Source organism: Eulemur rufifrons, chromosome 1 (genome assembly GCF_041146395.1).
Source record: "Eulemur rufifrons isolate Redbay chromosome 1, OSU_ERuf_1, whole genome shotgun sequence".
Classification (NCBI taxonomy): Eukaryota; Metazoa; Chordata; class Mammalia; order Primates; family Lemuridae; genus Eulemur; species Eulemur rufifrons.
The window spans coordinates 78,630,277-78,652,685 of NC_090983.1; the positions used below are offsets into that span (position 1 = coordinate 78,630,277).

The window sequence follows — 22,409 nt, forward strand, 5'->3', positions numbered from 1 at the left end:
TTGATTCTTCTAATATATCTTACAGCTTGTATTACTTCATTTGAGCCATGGCAAGGCTGGGACAGTCACTTGTAATTTGAGTGAGAGGCGTTCTCTGGCAAACTGCAGATGAGGTGTCAGGAGATACGGGGCTGGCAGGAGCTTGGGGACAAGCAATGTCTCTGAGAGGGATTGCACTACGGAAATTTGCATAAGCAGATGACAGCCCTAATGTGGTCTCAGTGTCACCTGGTGCAGGAGTCTTCCATGACTTAGGCAGTCTTGAGTGGCATAAGGGACCCTGCTTTTAGGGTTGGTTCTGATCTTCCAGCCTGGCAGCTGCCTCTTCTTGCCAAGTCTTTCCTAGGCATTCCATGTTGGACAGTCAGATCGTGAGTTCAGGTGACGGTGGGAGGTGAGGGTTGGGAAGAAGTATCTAGTACTTTGGACTGGTTGGATAGCGACTCTCAAATTCTTAAGGTATCCTTTCTTGAGGCTGTATTTTTTCCTGGGTCTGGGTTATGATCCTGAAAGCTAAAGGCTGCCTTTTGGCCAGGGCTTAGCCATTCATTGCTGGTGGCCCAACATTCCTCATTAATTCACTTATTTGTTGAATTCATTCATATCCAACAAATATTTATGTGAAGACTGTTATGTGCCAGGCACAGGAAGAGCTGGGGATACCCAGGTGACCAAGACAGGCAAGGTCTTCCTTACAAAGATGCTGCAAAGTAGAGCAGGACCCCAGGTACTGAAGCAATGGACAAACAAGCAAGACGATTTTATTAATAGATGCTGTGTGTTGTAAAGAAAAGAAACCAAGATACCGGGAAGGAGAGTGACGGCGTGGGCAGGTAGAGGCATGTTTCAGACATGTTGTTTAGGGAAGGCCTTACCGAGAAGGTGACCTGATGTGGAGAAGAGTGACTCTTGTGAGGACCTGTAGGAAACTCATTTCAGATAGACAGGAGCCAAAGCAAAAGCCCCAAGAAGATGAGCTTGAGGTGTCTGAGGAAGGAAGGAAGGAAGGAAGGAAGGATGCCAGGATGGTTAGAAAATAATGAGAAGGGGAGAGAGGTACATAGTGAGGTCAGAGAGGGATGAAGGGAACAGCGCTGGGAGGCTTGCCGGTCCTAGTATTTTCTCATTTATTCACATTGAATCAATCCCCAGGGCTCTTAGCTGGCAGATGGGAATGTCTGTGGACACGGAGGCTCCGTATGAATGGGAAGGTCCCTTGTTCCATTCACTGCCATCTTCCCAATGTCCTACATACTGCCTGGCACCTAGTAGGCTCTTTAAGTGTCATCAAATGAATGAATGATGTAAAACTAACAATCTTATTTTACGGAGCACACCTCTCAGTTCCGTATTAATCCTGCTGTCCTGGGAATCTCAGGGAGGAGGGAATTGGACAAGGCCACCTGCCACCCCTTCCCCTGCGCGCCCACACGTATGAGGGCATGGCAGCGTCTAGGTGACACTAAGTTATTCAGACCTTCGTTTGAATCTTGCGTCAGCCCCTACATTTGTAAACTTCAAATATTTATCTTCAGACTGTGCACAGGGACTTGAAAAAATTCCTTCCCATCTCTGCAACTGTTACTTTCCTTTTCAGAAACAGCTTTGGGGAGATGAGAACACTTTTTTCCAATGCACGGTTTTGTTAGAAACTGTTTCTAAAGTACATGGGGCACCTTGGAAAAGAGGTTCTATATAAATATATGTGAGTCATTAAAGCTGTAATTACCAGCAACAGGGAAACCTGTGTGAAAACGAAAACAAAAGACATACTTTCAAAATTCAGGGCCTGGGGGTTAACAAGAGCAGTATAATTTCACTGCTAGTTATCCAACCCTGGCTAGTCATTCCCAACATTTTGGAGGGCCAAGACAGCATATCAAGTTATGCTACTCCTTCCAATATCATGTCTGACTTGTTCAATTGCTAAGAAAATACTTTATTGAGGAACAGTAAGTGACCTCTCCCCAAGCTTTGTTTTATCAAGGCAGAGTATGGGAATATGGGATTCTTCAGTATTCATTTCTGCCTCATGATTCTTTTATCCAGTCTAAAATTAAGTACTAATTCACAGGCAACTAGGAGAAAAGATAATGAAAAAATACAGCTTGAGTTTTCTTTGCTGATACATGTAAAAAATGGAACCTAACACCATGTACCGATGACATTATTTGGTAACAGTTGGTTTGTATGAGAAGTTCATCATTCTCTCATCTTATTTTGTAGAAACAAACCTTAATTTAGTGCATACAATGTATCAGGCTCTTTTCTATGTTGGAGATACAAAGATGAATCAAGTTTCCTACTGGATGAACTCACAGGCAGTTGAGGGTTATTTATTAAGAGGATATTGTAAAATGAAATTTTTCTCTTACAGAAGAGTTCCACAGGCTGAACACCAGGAAAATATAGTATTATAGTAAGAATAAGTGATGTTTGATTCTTTGATGTTAAAAAGAAGAAAACCTCTCTCTGCCTTCTCCCCCATGGTAAATTGAATCCAGCAACCAGGCAATATATTTTTTGAAGTAAGTTTAAAATGGGTTCCCTTTCTGGCTTCATAATGCATTAATTATGTTGCCTTGGAAGAGCTACTTAATCTTTCTGAAGCATGATTTCCTATGTGAAGAATATGGATAACCAAGTCTACCTGCCTTACAGTCTTTTATGAGGGTCAGAGATACCTCTAACCTTGAGTGTCTGCCATGTAGTAGATTCTCAATTAAATACTATCATACACACTAGAATCATTCTGTTACATTTTTCAGTATTATTTACTCCTTAGTTTTGTTAGCAAATTATTAGGCAAAACATCTTTCCTTTTCATTTACACCAGAATCCACAACACTGGAAAAGGATTAAAATGGCAAAACATGTAATTTTAATCATATTAATAACATACATGCTATGTCTGTGGTATTTTTGATTTATAGAATGACTTAGTTCTTAAAAGTTAGTGAATATAATTGCATTAATCAATACATAAGGAGAAAACTTCCCCTCATTAGAAAATTGATTAACAAAACAGGAGTTCATGGCCTATTTCTGCTTCCCTCAAACTTAAGCCTCATATATCTCGTGCCTTGGTAAGTCGGGTCTCCACCAGAGAGCCAGAATACAACTAGCTGCAAGAGGTTCCCAAACCTGGCTATGCACTTGATTTATTTGGGGAGTTTTTCTTTAAAAATACATAGTTACAGCTTCAACCCCAGACTTTTTACATTGGGGTTTCTGAGTGAGCTCCAAAATTTTTATTTTTGAAAAGTTCCACCACTTAACTCTTATGGCAGGTAGACTCTCAGATGACCCCCAATTATCCTCCCTGACTTTGTGTTCATGCCCTCCCCTCCCCTAGGGTGTGGAAGGGAACTGTAACTTGCTTTAACCAACATAATGTAGCAAAGGTGATGGGATGTGACCTTCATGATTATGTTACAAAAAATTCTAACTTCGGCCTTGCTGCTGATCTCCCTCTTCCTTGCTGCTTTGATGAAGCAAGCTGCTATGTTGTGAGTTGGCCTATGGAGAGGTCCATAAGGCCTTTGGCCAACAGGCAGTGATGGACTGAGGCCTTCAGTCCAACAACCCACAAGGAACTCAATCCTGCCAATAACCACATGAACCTAGAAGCAGACCTGTCCCAGTCAAGCCTCCAGATGAAAACCCACCCCTGACTGACACCTTGATTGCAGCCTCCAGAGGATTCAGCTAAGCTGTGCCCAGACTTCTGACCCCCAGAAACAGTGAGATAATATATTTGTATTGCTTTACCCAGCTGAGTTGGCAATAATTTTGTTAGGTAGCAGCAGACCAGCAATACAATTCTCGTACGGGGTCAGGGCTAGGAACCACTGAAACAGAGCATTGCTAGAGCAGAAGTAAGCTTGGTGTATTTTCTCACTAAGGTTTTAATAACTACATATTAATTTTGATGGTGATAATGATGATGATTTGTGATGATGACGATGATGATAGAATTTTGTAAATATCCTAAGGATTTTTTTTTGGGGGGGGGGGGATTGGCCATTATATAACTCTGACTAATTTCTAGACTCAGTGACCAAATCTACATGGAAAAGCCACAACTGAATTAAGACCTAAGATTTCAGTAGATTTCACTCACCCTTCCCAAAGAACAGGATGCTATTCTTTTGCAATTAGTAACCTCCAAAAAACCTATTGACAACATAAAATTATGTTTTTCCTTTGTGTCCAGAAATTCAAAAGCCCTATGAATTTGGCTAGTAATGAGATCTATCATTGAATAGCAAGGAATCTCTATAGTTTTCCTATATTTGGTTTTTCTTATTATCAAAGAAAATCCAATCAGGTGGGAGGCAAACACCACCTTTGATTATTGATATTTAGCATCACATTTTTACTAAGAAAACTAATTGATATTGATCTGATTTCATCTAACTACTCATCATCTGAATTAAAGTTAATACTAATTATCACTTGGCTGATTCAGTTTTTAAAGTCCTCACATTTTCATCATTATTCTCATTTTGGAAATGAAGACTATGAGATTTAAAGGGGTTAAAATACTTTCTGTTAGACTCACAAATAGCTCAGAATCAAGATAAGGAGGCAGATCCTCTCATTTCTCTCTGGTGCTTTTTCCCATTAGATGATCTCTGCCTTTAATTATTTCATCACAGCATTAGGTCAGCTCTTATTGCTTGGTGTGTAATGAGTTATAGACTATAATCCACAGTGAATGTATGGTATAATTTTGTTTTAAAATAAGTAGCCAGAATTTGTGTGCTTTAGATATACACAAATCCATAAACTTCCTATTGGAATATAATGTAAAAACTAGAAACTGCATAAATGTGCACGAATGTGAAGAACTTATTGTTCTGACTTCTGTGCTCAACATTATTTACTAATGGCAATACGCTTTCTTAAGCAGCTAGAAAGCAATACAAGTTTCAATCGTCTTTGAGCTCCCTGACTCAATGTAGCTGAAAAATGAGGTCTAAGAAAGTTTCCAAAGCCCTGAACTATGTTAGAGTCTGGCCCATTTATGATCAAGTGATCTTTTCAGCTTTAATGAGAAAAATAAATCATTGTTAAAAGATAATCTTGTCACATAGAAGCCAAAAAGGTGCAATATCAATGATTCAACATACCAAAAAACCGCCCTGCGGAATGGGATAAAGCAAATAACACAGTTTGTTTTGTTGTTGCTCTGGTTGGTGGTGAGAGTGAAGTAGGCTTAAGGAAATACCTCATTCTAAAAATAATAAGAGGGCAATATAAACTCACTTAATAGAAAAATGAATGGACTTGATACAAGGGTTATTTTATAAGAACAGAACTAGAAGTTTCGAAATCCTTTTCCAGATCTTTTTCTGTTTCATCCAATTGCTTATTTCATGATGAAACTGCCAATTGTTCACATTCTCTCTCACTTTCCCTGTCTTTTATTCAATTTTTGATGCTGCAAGTAATATTAAAAGCACAGGGATAGCTACTAAAGTTAATGCTTTGCTTTGCTTTAAGGTACAAATCTATATAAAAGTAGTTTAGGTATAGCTGCTAACACAAAATTGTTTTTCTGATAGTTTGTTTTCAATGGAGCTTATTCTTAGTGTGTTCAAAATAAGCACATCCATCTCTTTAAGCCAATAGCTAATTTGGATTATTATGCCAATAAAATCTGGGTGGATAAAGATATGCAAAGTGAAAGACTACAATGGGAAAAAGCTATCTTTCATTTAAAACAACAAATGCAAATGTGTGTGCATGTGCACACACACAAACACACTTTCATACACAAGATGCTTGGCCATGTCAATTTATGAGATTTATTATATTTTGTGAAGGAGGGTGTGTTAAGAGTCTTCCTTTAAATTTTGTTTCTGTATAGGGAAAACATGTTTAAAATCCTGGTAAGAAGTCATCTCCTCCAGTTCAGGCAAACGGTTAGAGGGAATATTTGTTTGTGGACTAAGAAACATCAGTCTGGAAAATTCCCAGTCATTTCTTCCTGCAGTGCTTCACAGCTCTCCCAGTGGTTCACGGGCTTGGAAAGCTTCACAGCTCGTATTTTCCAAAAAGGATGCCAGTCTCTCTTGTCTCTTTTTTAAAGGGTGAAAGAGGATGTCTAAGTAATACCAAAGAAAGTCTGAACTAAATTTGTAGTTTGGGCAATAGGCCTAGATAGGCAGGTCAAACCCAAGGAGCAGGAGTTCAGCCTGGGGGGATTTCCAAGACCCACTGTCAGAAGTTCTCAAGACAGTCATGCAGCATCCTCCCTGCTGAAGTCTGTCCTTTGCAAAGTACCCACGTGTAAGAAAACCACCAGGAGACCACAGATCCTTCTGAAGAATCAACACAATGTCATAGGCTGATGACAGGTTGACATCTAAGGTCATGGACCACTTTTTTTTGAGGGATGCCTTCATAGAACAGAAGAGTTGTATCAGCAAAATGTCACTGAAAGCTGTCACCAATTTCAACAAATAGGGCAGAGCACTGCTTGCTCACTCACCAACAGCCCAGCAAATCGAGGTCTTTACTTCTAGAAATCACAAAGGCTGCAACAAAATAGTGTGTTAAAGTAGTTTATTGGTCCAAACATAGTTACATAAAGCCCTACAGAGAATGGCAGTGCCAGGCTTCTTCGTAACTGTGATGTTTGGCGTTTCCCCAAGCATCTCTCTTGAACAATTTTAGTCAAACACCAATGGTAGTACTTATCACTTACAAATACCAAGAAGCAGAATGTAAATGAAAGTCATGAACAAGAATATGTAGCATGAAAAGACTAATCTCCACTTTTGAAAGGAGATAATCAACAATTAATGAATGGGGAATATAGAATCAGAGCAGTGGTTTGCAGGACAGGCTCTGGGTCAGAGATCTGGGTCCTAGTCCTAGCTTCCTCACTTACAGGTTGTAACATTAGGACATTATTTAATATGTGAGCCTCAGTTTCTTCATCTTTAAAATGGAAATAATAATAGTACCTACTCTACAGGATGGAAGAGAGAATTAAATTAAATTATATAAAGTACTCAGTACAGTGCCTAGCACACAATACATTATGAAAATGCTAGTTACTTTTATGATAATAATTATTATCATCATTACTTGTTATAATTAGGAAATGCTTTTCAAGAGTGATCACTTTGAATTTAACTTGTATGTCATCTGATCTGGAAGTATAATAAGGGTATTTAATTCCTACTGATTTAGTGAGTCAAACAGAAAACCAAAACAAATTGAATCATTCAACTGGTGTATTTAGAATTGCTGATGATTATAGCATTCAAGAAAGTTAGTGAAACACATAAATTGCAATTCAACTGTCTCGAAAATCTCCAAAATCAGTTTTTATTTGTCTAGTCTAACAGTGGGCAGGGGCTTACTTGTTTAAAAAATATATATTTAGAGCTTTCTAAAAAAGAAACATGTGCAAGGTGAATACAGACGAGATAAAGCATGTTAACGCAAGGAAGGTATGTCAAAATCATTTATGTTTCACCTTAGACTGCAGAAGAGGATGCACCGCCTTTGCATAGTACGTTATGCTTTTCATGGAATTATCACTGCCTTGCCGTTTTATTTTATTACACACACACACACACACACACACACACTCACGGAAGCCACATGTACACATACAGCCTCTTTGTACCCAGCACTGATTCTCTTCTAAGTCAGCTCTACTGTTAGAGTCTTGGTCCAGATGGAGGGGAAGGTATGGTGTTAGCAACAAGGTTATGAGACCAGTCCAGAAAATTCATTCAAAGGATAATCTGATTAGCAAATTTTGAAAGGGGCTGGTATGTGCACTTCATTTATCATCTAATTCAAAAAACTCCACAACATAACTTGGACAAAGTCACCAGTATCAAAGGTCCTTAATGTAGCATAATTTGTGTTGAGTGCGTTGCATTCTGACAGTGCTATAAACCAGGGAGACAGTTTACTGACAATTCTGTGCTACCAGATACCAACTCAGGCCTCTGTCCAGCTTTACATTGTCAATTCTCATGGAAACATGAGCAGGAACATAGCCTCAGAGGATACCGAAGTTTGGATTGCAAAAGACGAGATGGACAGATTTCATATTTTCATTGCAGATTTTTTTTTTTTTTTTTTTTTTTTTTTTGCCTTTTCAAACTGCTGAGCATAATTTTTTCAAAGGCAGGAAATGCAACTAGTGTTTGTTTCTAGCATGGCTTCTGTTTTGAGATTTCTTCTTTGTGGAAGAAATGTGTTGGCCAGCTGTCTAGAAGCCCAATCAGGATATGGTTTCAGCATGAAATATATTGTAAGAATGAGTTTAGCTGTTTATAAACTGAAATGAATATGAGGCTGGGACTATTTTATCCCAATTGTACCCACAGAGAGGGCACTCTGATTCAGTCTAATGGGACCAATATGAATAAATGAGGTAAAGTTTAGTGCTGTGTTTTGCCCAGGAAGGAGAGTAATTGTGAAAGGCAAAGAATTGCATTAGTGAACAAGCAGAGTTGTGGAGATTCTCAGTTATAGAGATTCTCAGAAACAACAATCATATGACAACTGGCTGAAAGTATTGTAGTCAACATTTCAAAGAGTGGTTCAACTCAAGTTGCATTGCAGGAGAGTTTAATGCTTCCCAGTTTTAATACTTCCCCTACCTGCAACACACATACATATTTTTCAATAAATATTAATCAAGAACCCCGTGTATGAAGAACACCTGTATGGAGACCTCAAGGCTTGTATTGATTAATGGGAAAAGATACAGGATAAGTCAAGTCCTACCTTTCCAGAGATTTGTGAAAGACATAGACATTTCAGCTAGTATCTTATTTTTTGATTCCAAGATTTTCAAATGTAATGTTTCTTAAATATAATCACTGAGTACATTCAATTATATTCTCTCCAAAAGAAGGCATTAAATCTATATCTAAATCTTACAATACATGGAATTTTTAAAAATGTGAATGTTCTACTATAAATTCAACTGCCCAGTGTAATGAGAACACAGAGAAGAAATCTGATTGGAGGCTTCCTGAAAAAATTACTATAATCTGGGCCTTGAACAATAAGGAGAAACCTACCAGGCAGGAAACTTGTATATGTGGGGTGGGAAGAAAAAAATAGGAGGATCTTGAAAGCAAAGGAAAGAGAGTATGCAAAGGGATTAAGAAATATACGACTCTATAAATGTGGGAGTACAGTTTCTGCATTAAATACATCTATTAGGAAGGAAATTCAGAGGAACTGAAGCCTGATAGAAGTTAGGTGGGAAGCCAGATTATGAGGACTTTGTAACTTCTTCTGTAAACACTATTGACTGTTTTTAAGCGAAAGGAAAACTAACATGAGTCTGTCACCGTTACTAAGAGAATGCCACATACGCTATCTAATGTAACACTCACAAATGTTTCCACAGCATGCCCCCCACCATTTTTACTGATAAGGAACAGAGGCACAGGGAAGTTAAATAAGATGCCAAGGACACAAGGAGAGAGAGTTGGGTTATACCTCATTTGTCGGATTCTAAAACCTGTGAGCTGTCTCTAACACCACCTTAAGATGGTTTAGCCTTCATGTTTTTCATTTCCTAATTCTTTTATTTTTATTTTTTGAATTGATATACTTTTTAGAGCAGTTTTAAGTTTACATAAAAACTGAGCAGAAAGTACAGAGTTACTATATATCCCCTCACCCTTCTAACAGTTTCCCCCATCAATAACATCTTGCATTAATGGGGTACATTGTTATAATCGATGAACCAATATGATATATTAAAGTTCATACTTTACATTAGGGTTCACTCTTGCACATCCTATGGGTTTTGACAAATGTATAATGACATGTACTCACAACTGCAGTACTATACAGAATTGTTTCACTGTCCTCAAAATCCCGTGTTCACCTATTCATCTCTCCCTCCTTCCCCCAATCCTTTGCTTCCATTGATCTTTCACTGTTGCTATAGTTTTGCCTTTTCCAGAATGTTGTCTAGTTGAAATCATACTTTTTTCAAACTGGCTTCTTTTACTCAGAAGCATGCATTTGGTGTTCCTCTAAGTCTTTTCGTGGCTTGATAGCTCATTTCTTTCTATCACTGAATAATATTCTACTATATGGATGTACTATGGTTCTTTCTGTTCATTCACCTACTGAAGGGCATCTAGGTTGCCTTCAAGGCTGCTGTAAATACTTGTGTGAAGGTTTTTGGGTGGATATGAATTTTTGACTCATTTAGGTATGTACGGAGTGTAATTGCCGGATCGTGTGATATTTTTATTTTCTTTCTTTTACTCTTTTATTCTTCTTCTCCCCATTTTTAGTTTGCCAGGGTCCACTCATTATTTATTGCACATAAACTATTAGTTTGTCCCTTTCTATATTCTGTTCATCTCCAGGTAAACTGGCTGGTTATCTTTTACTTCTCTTGTGATAAGTTTTTAATTTCTTCAACCTCCTATATCTCCCTGTAAAGCTTTTACTATTATCTATTCACAGTACATGCAACACAGAGTCTGAAATATTGTTAGAGATGAAACTACTGAAAAAATGCCTGAAGTGAAGGAATCACTTACCTTGGTTGACAATAAATCTTAACTTCTGTATTGTTGCAAGATTGCCACTAACTCGATATATTCCGTCAACATCTAGACCTGAAAACAAAAGGGCGTATTTTATATTAGAACATGTGAGAACTGAGATGGTAAAGGAAAAAAAATAATAACTATGGGAGGAAAGAGTAGTAAATCACAATCAAATATCTCCTCACAGAGAAAATAAATTTCTATGTCTTAAACTAAGCAATCTTCAAAATTTTAATCCCAACAAACTGATCATGAAGTTTTGTGACAATTAATCATCAACAAATTTGAGCCTAGTTGAACCACAAAAGAGCAGTAGGTAGCATGGGATTACATTGTATATTTAAGGTTAATTTCCAAGGAAAAAATAGGAATCAAAGTGGAGGAAACAAAGAACTGCTGGGTATATGTGTATTACTGCCCTTTTTAGAAAGATTAATCATTTTCTAAAGGTTATTAAGTATGAAATGTCCAATTTCTTCAAGTACTAATTTTGACAGTTGACATCTCTGATATTTCACTTTGAGACTTCTTGTTTTATTTTTATTGTGAAAGTACATCTTCAGTCTTTCAATAGCATGGTTTGGCTTGTGATTATCTTTCAAAGTTTTTTTAGAGCAATTTTTGTGAAACTATGGCTAAGTCAAAAATTTGTGTTATTTTCGAAAATGAGTTCCCTCATGGAACCAATGCAGCACAGACAGCTTGAAACATCAACGAAGTGTTTGGGAAGGATGTGGCTAATGAACGCACAATATGTTGATGGTTTGAGAAGTTCTGTTCCGGTGATTTTTTATCTAGAAAATGAACCACATGGGTGACCTGAGACCAAGGTGGGTAATGATGAGCTGAAAGCTGTAGTGGAACCTATGTGTGAATTAGCAGCAAGGTTTGACATTATTATTCCAACAATATTGGACCATTTGAATCAAATCAGCAAGGTAAAGAAGCTGGATAGATGGGTACCACATGAATTAAACTAGCATCAGAAGAGAAATCATCTCAAAGCTTGCTTTTCTTTGCTGTCATGATATAAAGGACAACCATTTCAACACCGTATTGTTATGTGTGATGAAAAATGGATTCTTTTTGACAATCACAAGTGTTTGGCACAATGGTTGGATAAATATGAAGTGCTGAAACACAGTCCAAAATCAAATATTCATCATAAAAAGCTAATGGTGTCTGTTTGGTGGTCCAGCGCTGGTATTATCCACTACAACTTCATGAAACCTCATCAATCGATTACAGCAGATGTCTACTGCAACCAGTTAGACAAAATGATGAGGATGCTTGTAATTACGCAGCTGAGATTGGCCAACAGACAGGCCAATTGTCTTGCAAGACAACGCTCAACCACATGTTGCACAAACAAGGCTGCTCAAACTACAGATGCTGGACTTGGAAACTCTCTGTCATCCACCATATTCACCAGACCTTGCACCAACTGACTACCACTTCTTCCATGCTTTGGACAACTTCTTGCAGGGAAAAATATTCCATTCTTAACAAACTGTGGAAAATGCCTTTTGTGATTTCATCACCACTTGGTCTCCAGGCTTCGCTGCTGGAATAAACAAGCTACCGTTAAGATGGCATAACTGTGTTGATAGTTTAGGGGCATAATTTGATTAATTGTACTGCTTCTTGTTTGAGATATAAAAAAACTACACTTTTGATTCAAAATCATACATTTCATATTTAATGACCTAATAAAATAACTCAAGACATTTGTGAGTTATTTCCTTCCTGCCCACCTTCCTGCCTTCCTGTTTCTCTCCTTTCCTCCCTCTCTCTCCCCTCTGTCATCTCTCTCTCTTTATTCCCTCCATTTCTTTTGTATTTTCTCTTTTTCCTGTGATCACTATAGCATAACATGTATCAATCTCATTATTTGAAACTATAGAGTGAAACTTCTATTCCAGATATAAAACTAGTTTGATAACTTCTAGTGTATTATAGGTAATGAGGTGCTCCATTATGGAGGAATAAATAAAAAGAAATCTTTGGCAAAATGGTGAAATTAGTTTCAGATTTTAGAACTGGTCGTCTATAATTTGAAATAACTTTCCTGGCAGTGAATTTTGACAAATCAAGTACTTCTTTTCCACACATCTATTTATGGTATCTAGGTATTTTCATGACCAAGTTATCAGGATGATGAAGAAACAGAAAAATGAAAAGAGAAACGCCTATTCAAACACTATTATTTTCCCTTAAAATGCTGATAACGTAATTCTAAGGTCAGGAGTGCATATTCTTTGCTGTCTCTAGGCCCTCAGAGAGGTCTAGGAGAGATTGTCAGCCAATGTAGAGTCATTATTTCAGCAGTTTCTCTAAGGGGGTGATATAGCACCGTGGATAATCATTGTAATTCACAACGGTAAGTATTAAATATGTTGGTAGAAATTATTGTCACAGTGTAACAGAATAAAGCCTTTCCAAAGCTCTTTACTGACCTGAAATGAGCCCCTTTATTGCTTTAGCATCTCTATATTTTTATATACTTTATATTCAGAACATTTCTGTCATTATGCAAAATATTTCATCAGTAGGTTAGGGTCGAATAACATAACTTATAACACAGATATTGATGGCATAATTTAGAACAATCATTCTCTATGGTTTTTACCCTTCCATGTAATAAACTATAGGGTAACTTGGAATAATGGCAATAAAATGGAATAACTATTATCAAATATATTAGTTTATGTGAGTGTTGTAGTTCTAGAATAATCTAAGAATAAATTACTGAGACTCTATCCCTTCCTGAGAACTATAAATTGTGACAAATTAGATGAAGCTAGATATCTATTAGTAAGTGGTGAGTTTCTAAGACATATACATTTATAAAAATCAAATATATTTTTTCTTCCTGGGATGCACAAAATAGCTCCATTAATCGAAAAATACTCCCTCCAGTTTGTTTGTTTGTTTCAAAGAACAATGTGTGCTTGACAATTTAAATGTGACAATCATCCTAATTAAAGTGTTTACAATATTTAATTGCTAGTTTTAGTATTGGTCCATGTTGGTCTTTATGCACATTTACCCATAATATTAAAAGATAAATTTATGAATAATTTATTAACTTTTTAATTGCTTTATTATTATTAGATAGTATTTGATACTTAGCTTTAGCCTTTGAAATTTTAAATAATGTAATAGATTTTAAAAATATTAAGACTTGTACATCTAATTGTGCCCTTTTAAAAACTTCCCCTCTTAATTTTTTTGACTACATAGCCACTAAGGAAAAGATTTTGGAATTCTTCAGTACAATCCTCTTTAGTGTCCCCGTAGTGTCTGTAGAAAAATGTTCATGATAGCAAGTTTGGGGACTTTGGGGATAGTTTTGGATTTGGAAGTAGTCAAACATCACTTAGAACCATGAGTGGTAAATAATGTCACCTTGCTGCTTGCCATCACAAACAAATAGACAAAGTTTGACCAAATGAAAATGGGTCTGATTTATTTCCCATGGGTTATCAAATGCTATGAAGCAATTTAGTGAAAAAGAACATTGTCGAAAATAGAAATGTCAATGGAGTATGTGGGTCTATGTTCTCCAAATGAGAAATTCTAATATGTCTCTTAAAGAACCAGTCAAATCAGTCTTATTTACAATAATGATTAAAGATGAAATGTCAATTAATATCTGTTATCAATACAATAAAAATGAGAAAATTGACTATTTTTATAACTAATTTTCATTTTGCTAATTAGCTGGACCTTTATGAGAGGTCAATAATAAATGAAATTATTTGGATTTCAACAAAATTTTATCGTAACAAATAAAGACCTTACTTAAATCTCACTTTCACATGCATCTCCTTTATATGAGGTGTACAAGCAAGTGCATGTCTATTTCGAAGCTTTTCTCTTTTCCCAATATTATTTTGAATGCTAGTGAAATGCATATGCTGTCTAGAGTTGTAAACTGGATCTCAACGACTGAAATTCCCCGTATCCAAAAGTTTTCTTTTTCTCTTATAGAAATTTGAAGTTACAACGTAAAAAGAACTCTTTCTTAAATTTCAGTAGAAATTTTTTTTAAAAGTCTAGTAATCAAAAACATTCAAAAAAGCAGTATGGATTGGATATATTACATATGAACAATTGGAAAGCACTGGACTGTTTAAAGAAAGCAGCCTCATACTAAAGCAATGACCCAACTTTCTTTTGGGATAAAAGGAGGGAGCACGGGTGATGAAGACGGGGAGGGTAATTCAGACCTGTGCCACCACCATGGCTGGAGAAGAGTCACACAGCAGAGAAACTGCTTTGTGGCTGGAGACAGAAAACGGAAGGTAAGAGGGAGTACAGCAAAACATATTAGATGCAATATGAATCTGGCTCAACATAACTTCCAAGCCCTTTAGATTCAGAGATATCAACACCATGCATCTTGTGAATGATAACAATCTCTGACATTAGTGGCTCCTGCTTTGAATGGCTCACGCTCTCCTGCTGTCATACTTTTTAAATTACACAAATAGAGTGAAAATGACAGAGTACGTATTAAAAAGGAGGGCATTACATTTTTCAGAATAATCTGGAACATATCAGTGAATTTTAACAGCCATAAATTATATAGGTACAGTCTGGAAGTTGATTAGCTTTCCCCCTCATGGCGCACAGAATGGCAAACCCAAAGTCCTAGGAATATTACCCAAATTACAATTATTCACGTGCCATCCTCTTTTTACTCCAAGAACTTTGAAAGTTATGCCAAACCAAACCAATGTAAATTGGTGGATTTGGACATCCTTTTCATAACCACATTATCCTTGCTGGCTTGGAAACTGCTTATTTTGGAAATATAATTAGACTCCATATGATTTTTAAATGAGCAATGTCTTCAAGTTACCTTTGTTGTGATTTGGTGAAGTTTGGAGAAAAATCACTTTGAGAGGTACCTCTTTCAAGAAAATAACATGACTGTAAATGCTGACAGGAATTTTGCCTGTTATGCTAAAAATACTCTGGGAACATGATGAAACTAAGTCATTTTACATTTTTTTTTTTTTTATCGGACTGGCATTAACAGCAGTAATGAAAAATTCTCTGAAGAAATCCACACTCACTGAAATATCATTTATTTGTTCATCATCAGCTGACCTACTTATGTTTCAAAACAGTGTTTACCTTTGGCAGAAATCACTGGGTATTGCTGTAGCGGGGTTTTAAAAGTCTTTCCCTCCTACCCGCCCCCCCCCCCCGCACCTCCTCCCCAAGAAGCTTAGACTAGGATAGACACACAATTAGGAGTTATTAGACCAAATGGTGGTCTAAGCCCAGTGGAAAGAATGCAGCTGTCATGAGTAATTCCCACCATAAATCTTAAACACTTTCCAAAAAGAAATCTAAGAGACCAGCACTGTGTCCACAGTTGACTGGCTTATCTGCCAAAATAGGGGCAGTTTTTGACAATGCAGATGAGCCTGTTAAAAATAGTTGCAAACTGCGGATGAGGTGGCATTTTTGGTAGCCGGAATGATGGACAAACCACAGAGATGTGAAGTTTCAGCCTGGTTGAGTGGTGTCCCCCAAAAGCCTGCTTGTTTTTCTGACCCATAACAAAATGTATCTGAACCTCTGCAGTCTGCAAATGTGGGCTGGGAATTTTGCACAAATAGTACCTCTCCTGAGATTTATGGTCCTTCCTAATTCCTAGGAGGCCAGAGCTACCGCAAGAAGAGTCATTCTCGCAATACTCTGGACTTCTGACTTGTCTCCCTGGCACGGACCTTTGAGCACAGAACCACCCAGACTGCCACCAGCGCGCTGCACAGTTCTTTCTCGGTCTTTCCAAAGTCCTGCTTAGGTTCTGAGAAGTTTTTGTGCCATTCAGACCTATCCCTCTTCCTCTAAATTAAAGTGAGTGTTTCTAACCTTTCATTGCGAACTTATCTGTTCACACATTTTAAATTCAATGACTGAGAGTACAAGATATAATTTAAAACTCTAAATTTAATCTCTACTCTGTCTCAATGGTGAGTATTTATGCTACTATATCCATGTGCCAGCTTTATTTAATTACTGCTAATTTCTTGTGAGATGCCCATCCTGCAATGGTCTTGCCATTTCCTAAGAATGATTATCTTAGGAAATAGTTGACACAGTTTTGATTTTCAAACAAGAATGATTTTACTCTATAAATAACTATATGACTTTATGATGACCATTCTAAATAGGGTTTTTTTTTTTTTTAATTATAGGGGAATATACTTCCATGATAAAAATCAAAATTAAACCACACAGAAGAATATACAATGAGAACAATGCATAGTAGCTGTCCCAGCCTGCTTTCCAAAGTCAGTCATTGTTAATAGTTCTGTTTTAGTTCTTTTTGTTATTATTCAGTTTATCTTGTGTCATATTTCCGTTTATTAATTTACTAAATTTGAATATTTATTGACCTGTCAGAAAAGGTAAAGAGGTTAGTGCATTTATAGTTCCTACTACTTATCTGTATACCCTCTTTCGCTTCACTATTTTTAGTTACATTTTTCTATTTCTCTCTCTTAATATATCAAATTACCTCTATGCTATTAAAAAATAAAGCAATCAGTGCATTTACTCTTCCTTTTCTCTCCTTCACCACTTTCCAGCTCTTTTCTCACGCTATCATTGTTTATATTCTCAAAGTTTAGAACATTTTATTTTGTTCTTTGTAAATACTTTGTGACTTATCTATGGGTTGGTATTAGGTACAATTTTTTCTAAAAAGGAATGTGATTGGGTTCAACATTAAAATGTTGTTTCAAAAAAGTGATCTCCCTAAAATTAAGATCTAATGTGTCCCCTTCTTCCTTTCAAGGTTTCTTCATTTCTTCAAATTAAGTGCTGCCCAATAGAACTTTCTGCGAAGAGGGAAATGGTCTACATCTTTGCTTCCAAACCAGTAGTCACTGGCCACATATGACTGGCTACTGAGCACTTGAAATGTGGTTAATGCAACTGAGGGCCTGAATTTTATTTAATTTTGAGTAACTTAACCACAAGTGGCTAGTGACTACCATATTCAACAGTGCAGCTCTAGGTCAGAGTCAATTGCCACGCTTCTCATGTATTCCACTGTTACTCTTTCTTAGATTTAATTTTAAGAAATTTCTTGGTTCATGAAAGTATATGATTGATAATTTTTCTTATTTCTCCCATCTCAATGGCCATTTTCTTTTGTTTCATAATTGATTGTTGATTTGAATATTTGTTTCAGTTTCATAATCTTTTATTTCTCTGACTTTGAAAAATAAATATTCCATTGTCTTCTAGCATGTCTGCTGTTAAATCTGATGTCAAATTGATTCTTGATGCCTTGCAGGTAAATTGCTTTTTCTCTTAGGGATTTTTTAAAAAAAAATTTTCTCTTTAAACTTGGAGCAGTAAAATTTCACTCAGATGTGTTCTCCATCTGGGCCCTTTCAATCAGAAAATCTTTCCTTATATTATTTGGTTGATGTAGCCTTTCCTCTTTGTCTCTCTTCTCTGTATCTAGAATTTCTTTAAGATGGATGTTGTTCAAATATCAGATTACTCTTATGATTGAAAGACCAAAATAATTAGAATAAACTGTGGTCATGGGTACTTCTGTATTTGTACAGGCACACATATATATATATTTCCCCAACTGGCTTAATCTTAAAAGAGAAGGATGCATGGGAGTGTCCTGCTAGCAACTTCTCTCTCCTTACAGAACTTATTCTTAGGCTCAAGCACTGCTGCAGGTGCTTCTTTGGTACAGGATAAAGAGGGGAGCCCAGCTCTCTCAGGAACTAGATCCTATTATTTAATGAATTACTTTATTTTCTGCCCTCTTGCCAGGCAATTTCTGCTCTTTTAATTTGTTGACTCCAAGTTTGGATATTCACTAGGACATCCTTGGAAAGAATGGTGCCTAATTATGGTGTCTGGGAATGGTGTTTCTTCTGCTTTCATTTCTCTACTTGTTTGATGCCATCTGCTTTCTGTCTTCCTGGAATTTCTATTTTTCATCTGCTGATGGCACCTTTTCTGTTTTCAGCACCATTATTGGTTTTTTTTTTTCTTTTTAAAACATATCTTTTCTATTATTTCATTTGGATTTTTTTTTCCTTTGAGGAAAAAGAATTGGACATGTTTTCTCAGTCTGCTAACTTGACTGGAAGGCCGACATTGTTTTTCATAAAGACAGAATTTTCATGTTGAAAATAGAAATTTCATTAGATTATGAAGATATTTCTGTATAATAATTTTCCTCATTGGAACATGTGACATAAAGGATGAGGGATTAAACTATGAATATTTAAAAATGTCACTGTGTAACATGTTGTGACTCCAATTCTCATGTGGGAAGAATGTGTTAATACAGGGCCCCATTTCAGAATATCCCCTATTTCCTTATATTTTTCTCATTCCTGTCCTTTTCTGTGTTTATAAAAATTTTTACTGTCATTTGTGCTTTTTCCAATGTTCCTTTTATCACTGAGATTGTTTTATTTTTTTCTTCCATTTCCTTCATGAGCCCTTTCTTTTCAATTTTCATCTCATTTTGGTATATTGTCCTACCTTTCTTGTATCTCTGCTATAAACTTTTGTCTCGCAATTATTGTAATAAGTTTTTATTTTTAATGTCAAAACAAAATACTTACCTTCAATTTTTCCTTCACTGCTTTGCTTTTGGTTACAACTATTGTGTAGATTTCACTGGTTTATTTCTGATTATTCATTTCTGAATTAAATGTCTTTTTCATCTGTATTTATAGGAGATTCATATGGAAAATAAGAATTTTTATCCTCTTAAGACATAGAGGAGATAAATATTTGTTGTTAAATTTTTTGTTAAATGTTAGACTTATTATAAAAGAGGTCATTAAGAGAAGGCTGCTGGTTTTTTTCTTATTTCTGAGAAAATGACTTAGAACTTGTGATACTAATAAATGAGCAATTATTTTATATTGTTTATATAGCCAGTGTCCCACATGGGGATGAATTACAGATTTAAATTAAATACCCTAAAGCTGAAAAATCAGGAATACAGAAAAAAATACATGGGACTAAGGAAAAGGTGGTAACAAACCGAGACTCTTGAATCAGAAGGAATATGTTTCAAGGACTTTTCATTGAACACTTGGGTGGTTAGGATCATTACAAAATGCTTCTTCCCTGCTCTCCCACCATAAATTCAATCTGTCAATACTAAGAAATAAAATTGTTATGTTCTTGCCAAAGATATTTATTTATCGCTCATATTGGTCATATTTGCTGTTCTGCCCAGTCCTGAACTCTTAACTAGCCTTGTCCTATTTGGACATGTAGGAAGACAGATACTGATACTACTCCAAACTTAAAATTGAGACAGGAAAAGAACAAAATATCTAGAGTGTTAAGTGTGTTACTGGTTTGTTTTCTTAGTGGCTCTTCATTGTACCACTTATGCATTGAAAACATCTGTGACACTAGAATTTGGGGATTGTGTGGGGGTAGGAGTGGGAGGGCAAAGTGGTTGGATATCTTCCTTTTTACTATTATTAAGTATTCTTGTAGAGAGACACAGGGTTGGAAAAAATCTTGGAAAACCATTTATTGTACTACATTCCTAGTTTCCCATCTCTCCAGTTTTTTTTTTTTTTTTTTTAAATAGGATATTGGACATTTTAATAAGTAGAAGAGAATCTCACTGACTTCTTTAAATGTTACCAGGAAAACAAAACTGATTCCTCCTCAATGTGCATACAAAGGTAAACAACTGTCATTCTTCATTATTAGAATTTTTTCCCTTATATTTATTCTTAGTTTTTGTCACAATATCTCACTAGTTTTCTCATAACTGGAGATGCTTATCTATACTGTTGTAATCCAGAAGTGTAAAGAGCAGCATAGCAAAGGTCCTACTCCTGGTTTCCATTTGCTGTGATTCTTTTTACGGATCAGGCTTGTTTTTGCATCTAACCTTCATACATTTAATTCAACTCCTATTTCACTCAGACTTAATACTGAGCCAACTGCCTTTAAAATCATGCCTTTTAACTTAAGGATTACTAAATGGTAGATAAATCGGGGTAAATACAAGGGGGCAAGAGTTCTAATGTGGTTAATGACATACAGATTGAAGCCACTTGTATTTCTTGTTTAATGCCTGGGTAAAGTGAAATTGACAAAGGATGGTATTCTATGTGGGGCTCCTCATTTTTGCGCACTGATTCTTTATATATTCGTCCAAATTCAGCTAAGAATTTGAGGTCTAACTGTATGAAGGCTGTAGGATGGTAGACAGAGATATGATTTATAGAACTACACTAATCTATAGAAATTGGAAATCTCTCAAGGTAAGAAAGATCTCAGCAAGACCCTGAGTTTGCTTGTGAAATTTCACTAGGAAAGAACATGGTATACGTAGTCTGCTCAGACCAAAGATGACCAAACAAAATGATTTCTGAAGAATAGGAAACAAGGTGCCTGCAAATAATCTTGGACAAATTCTCTTACAAGTTTCTTTCTTTCTTTTTCTTTTTTAATCTTAGTCTCGAAGACAAATATTGGCCAATGATTCTGGTTATCCCTAAGTAAGAGCTGTTGTCTTGAAGGAAAACTTCGTGTATCTGGAAGATAGTGAAGTTGGAGATTGTATCTGGTTCATCTCACATCATTCATTCTCTGAATTTCTTTTTTTGTTTGAGTTCCACTGTTACGCTGTGATCATGCTGATATAAATAAATCATTCTTTTGGTATTGTGACTTGCTTAGTGTGTTTCATTAAAATAAACGGGAGTAACAAGAACAAAGAGTCTAATTTGGCCGACCATCATCATCCGGTAGTTGGCAAGCAAATACACCAGCCTAACCTGAGATCTAGACAGCAGTGTGGTGGCCACTGTAACCGGGTGGCCACAGCAGGTTTAAGGAAAGAAAACCAGCTTCCCGAAGACGCCATTCCTATGGAAAGCTTGGAGTCTGGGGAGGAGTAATCTGAACTCTGTGCCCATGTACACTGTTCTCTTTTTAAAATTTTAGCAACGGACAATTTCATAAGTTAAAGACACTCAATAAAAGGCTCACCAACACAAACAAGAGGAAAACTGAAAAAATGGCTCGTTTTGGGATGAAGTCATAATAGTTATATAAAGTCTAGCCTTTGATCCCATCATACTTGAAATAGATATTGATTTAAAATTCATATATTTGCTGTCATTCTTTTCAATCCCTCCACCCCTATTTTTTTTAAACATCTAAACAAAGTGACCTCATTGTTTTCCATTGGACTTTTTTTTAAACATTGGCTGGGATGATTGAGATTCAGGAATGTGGGAAAATGGATTCCCAAACCACGTCCCTCCTCTTTCATTCTGAACTGTAATTTTTGGCTTGGCTTGAATCACAGTCATCACATTTCAGCCTGAATCTCTCTGTAAAGTGATCTTTCTTAAACATTTCTCTCACTCATCAAGGGATCAGAAACAAAGCCATTCTAGCCTTTCAGCAAAACACTTATAAGCAGCTTTTACGGAGAAGTCGCAAGAGCTAAAATTTTCTCTAAAATTGTTTAAAAAGCGAACATTTTCAGAGCCTTGTTGTCCTTTTTGTGAATCTTGTCATCTGTATGCCATGAGCTCCAGCAGCTATTTTAATCTGTTTTTGTTTGCAATCCATTTGGTGTCCACCCAAGGAAATGCAGGTGATTCTAATTAACTTACTGCTGAAGATGTAGGAAAAAATACCTCAATTGTACTGTAGCGAATTATACACTTAAAACCTTTCTTCTATTATTTCTAACACATTATTAATGAAAATGATTATATAAATATATTTACCACCAAATTCATTGCTGTTCACTTTTTAAAAATCAATGAGGCTTATGGCACAAGA

The 22,409-nt window shown here is 36.3% G+C and overlaps 1 protein-coding gene across 1 annotated transcript in view; it reads right to left on the minus strand.

The window, feature by feature from the left end:
- Positions 1 to 22,409, minus strand: part of ARHGAP15 (Rho GTPase activating protein 15) — a 565,257-nt gene that overhangs the window by 178,526 nt on the left and 364,322 nt on the right. Inside the window, exon 10 of the mRNA XM_069473002.1 lies at positions 10,557 to 10,634. Coding sequence (XP_069329103.1) covers positions 10,557 to 10,634 — 78 coding nt within the window. The remainder of the gene's footprint in view (positions 1 to 10,556; positions 10,635 to 22,409) is intronic.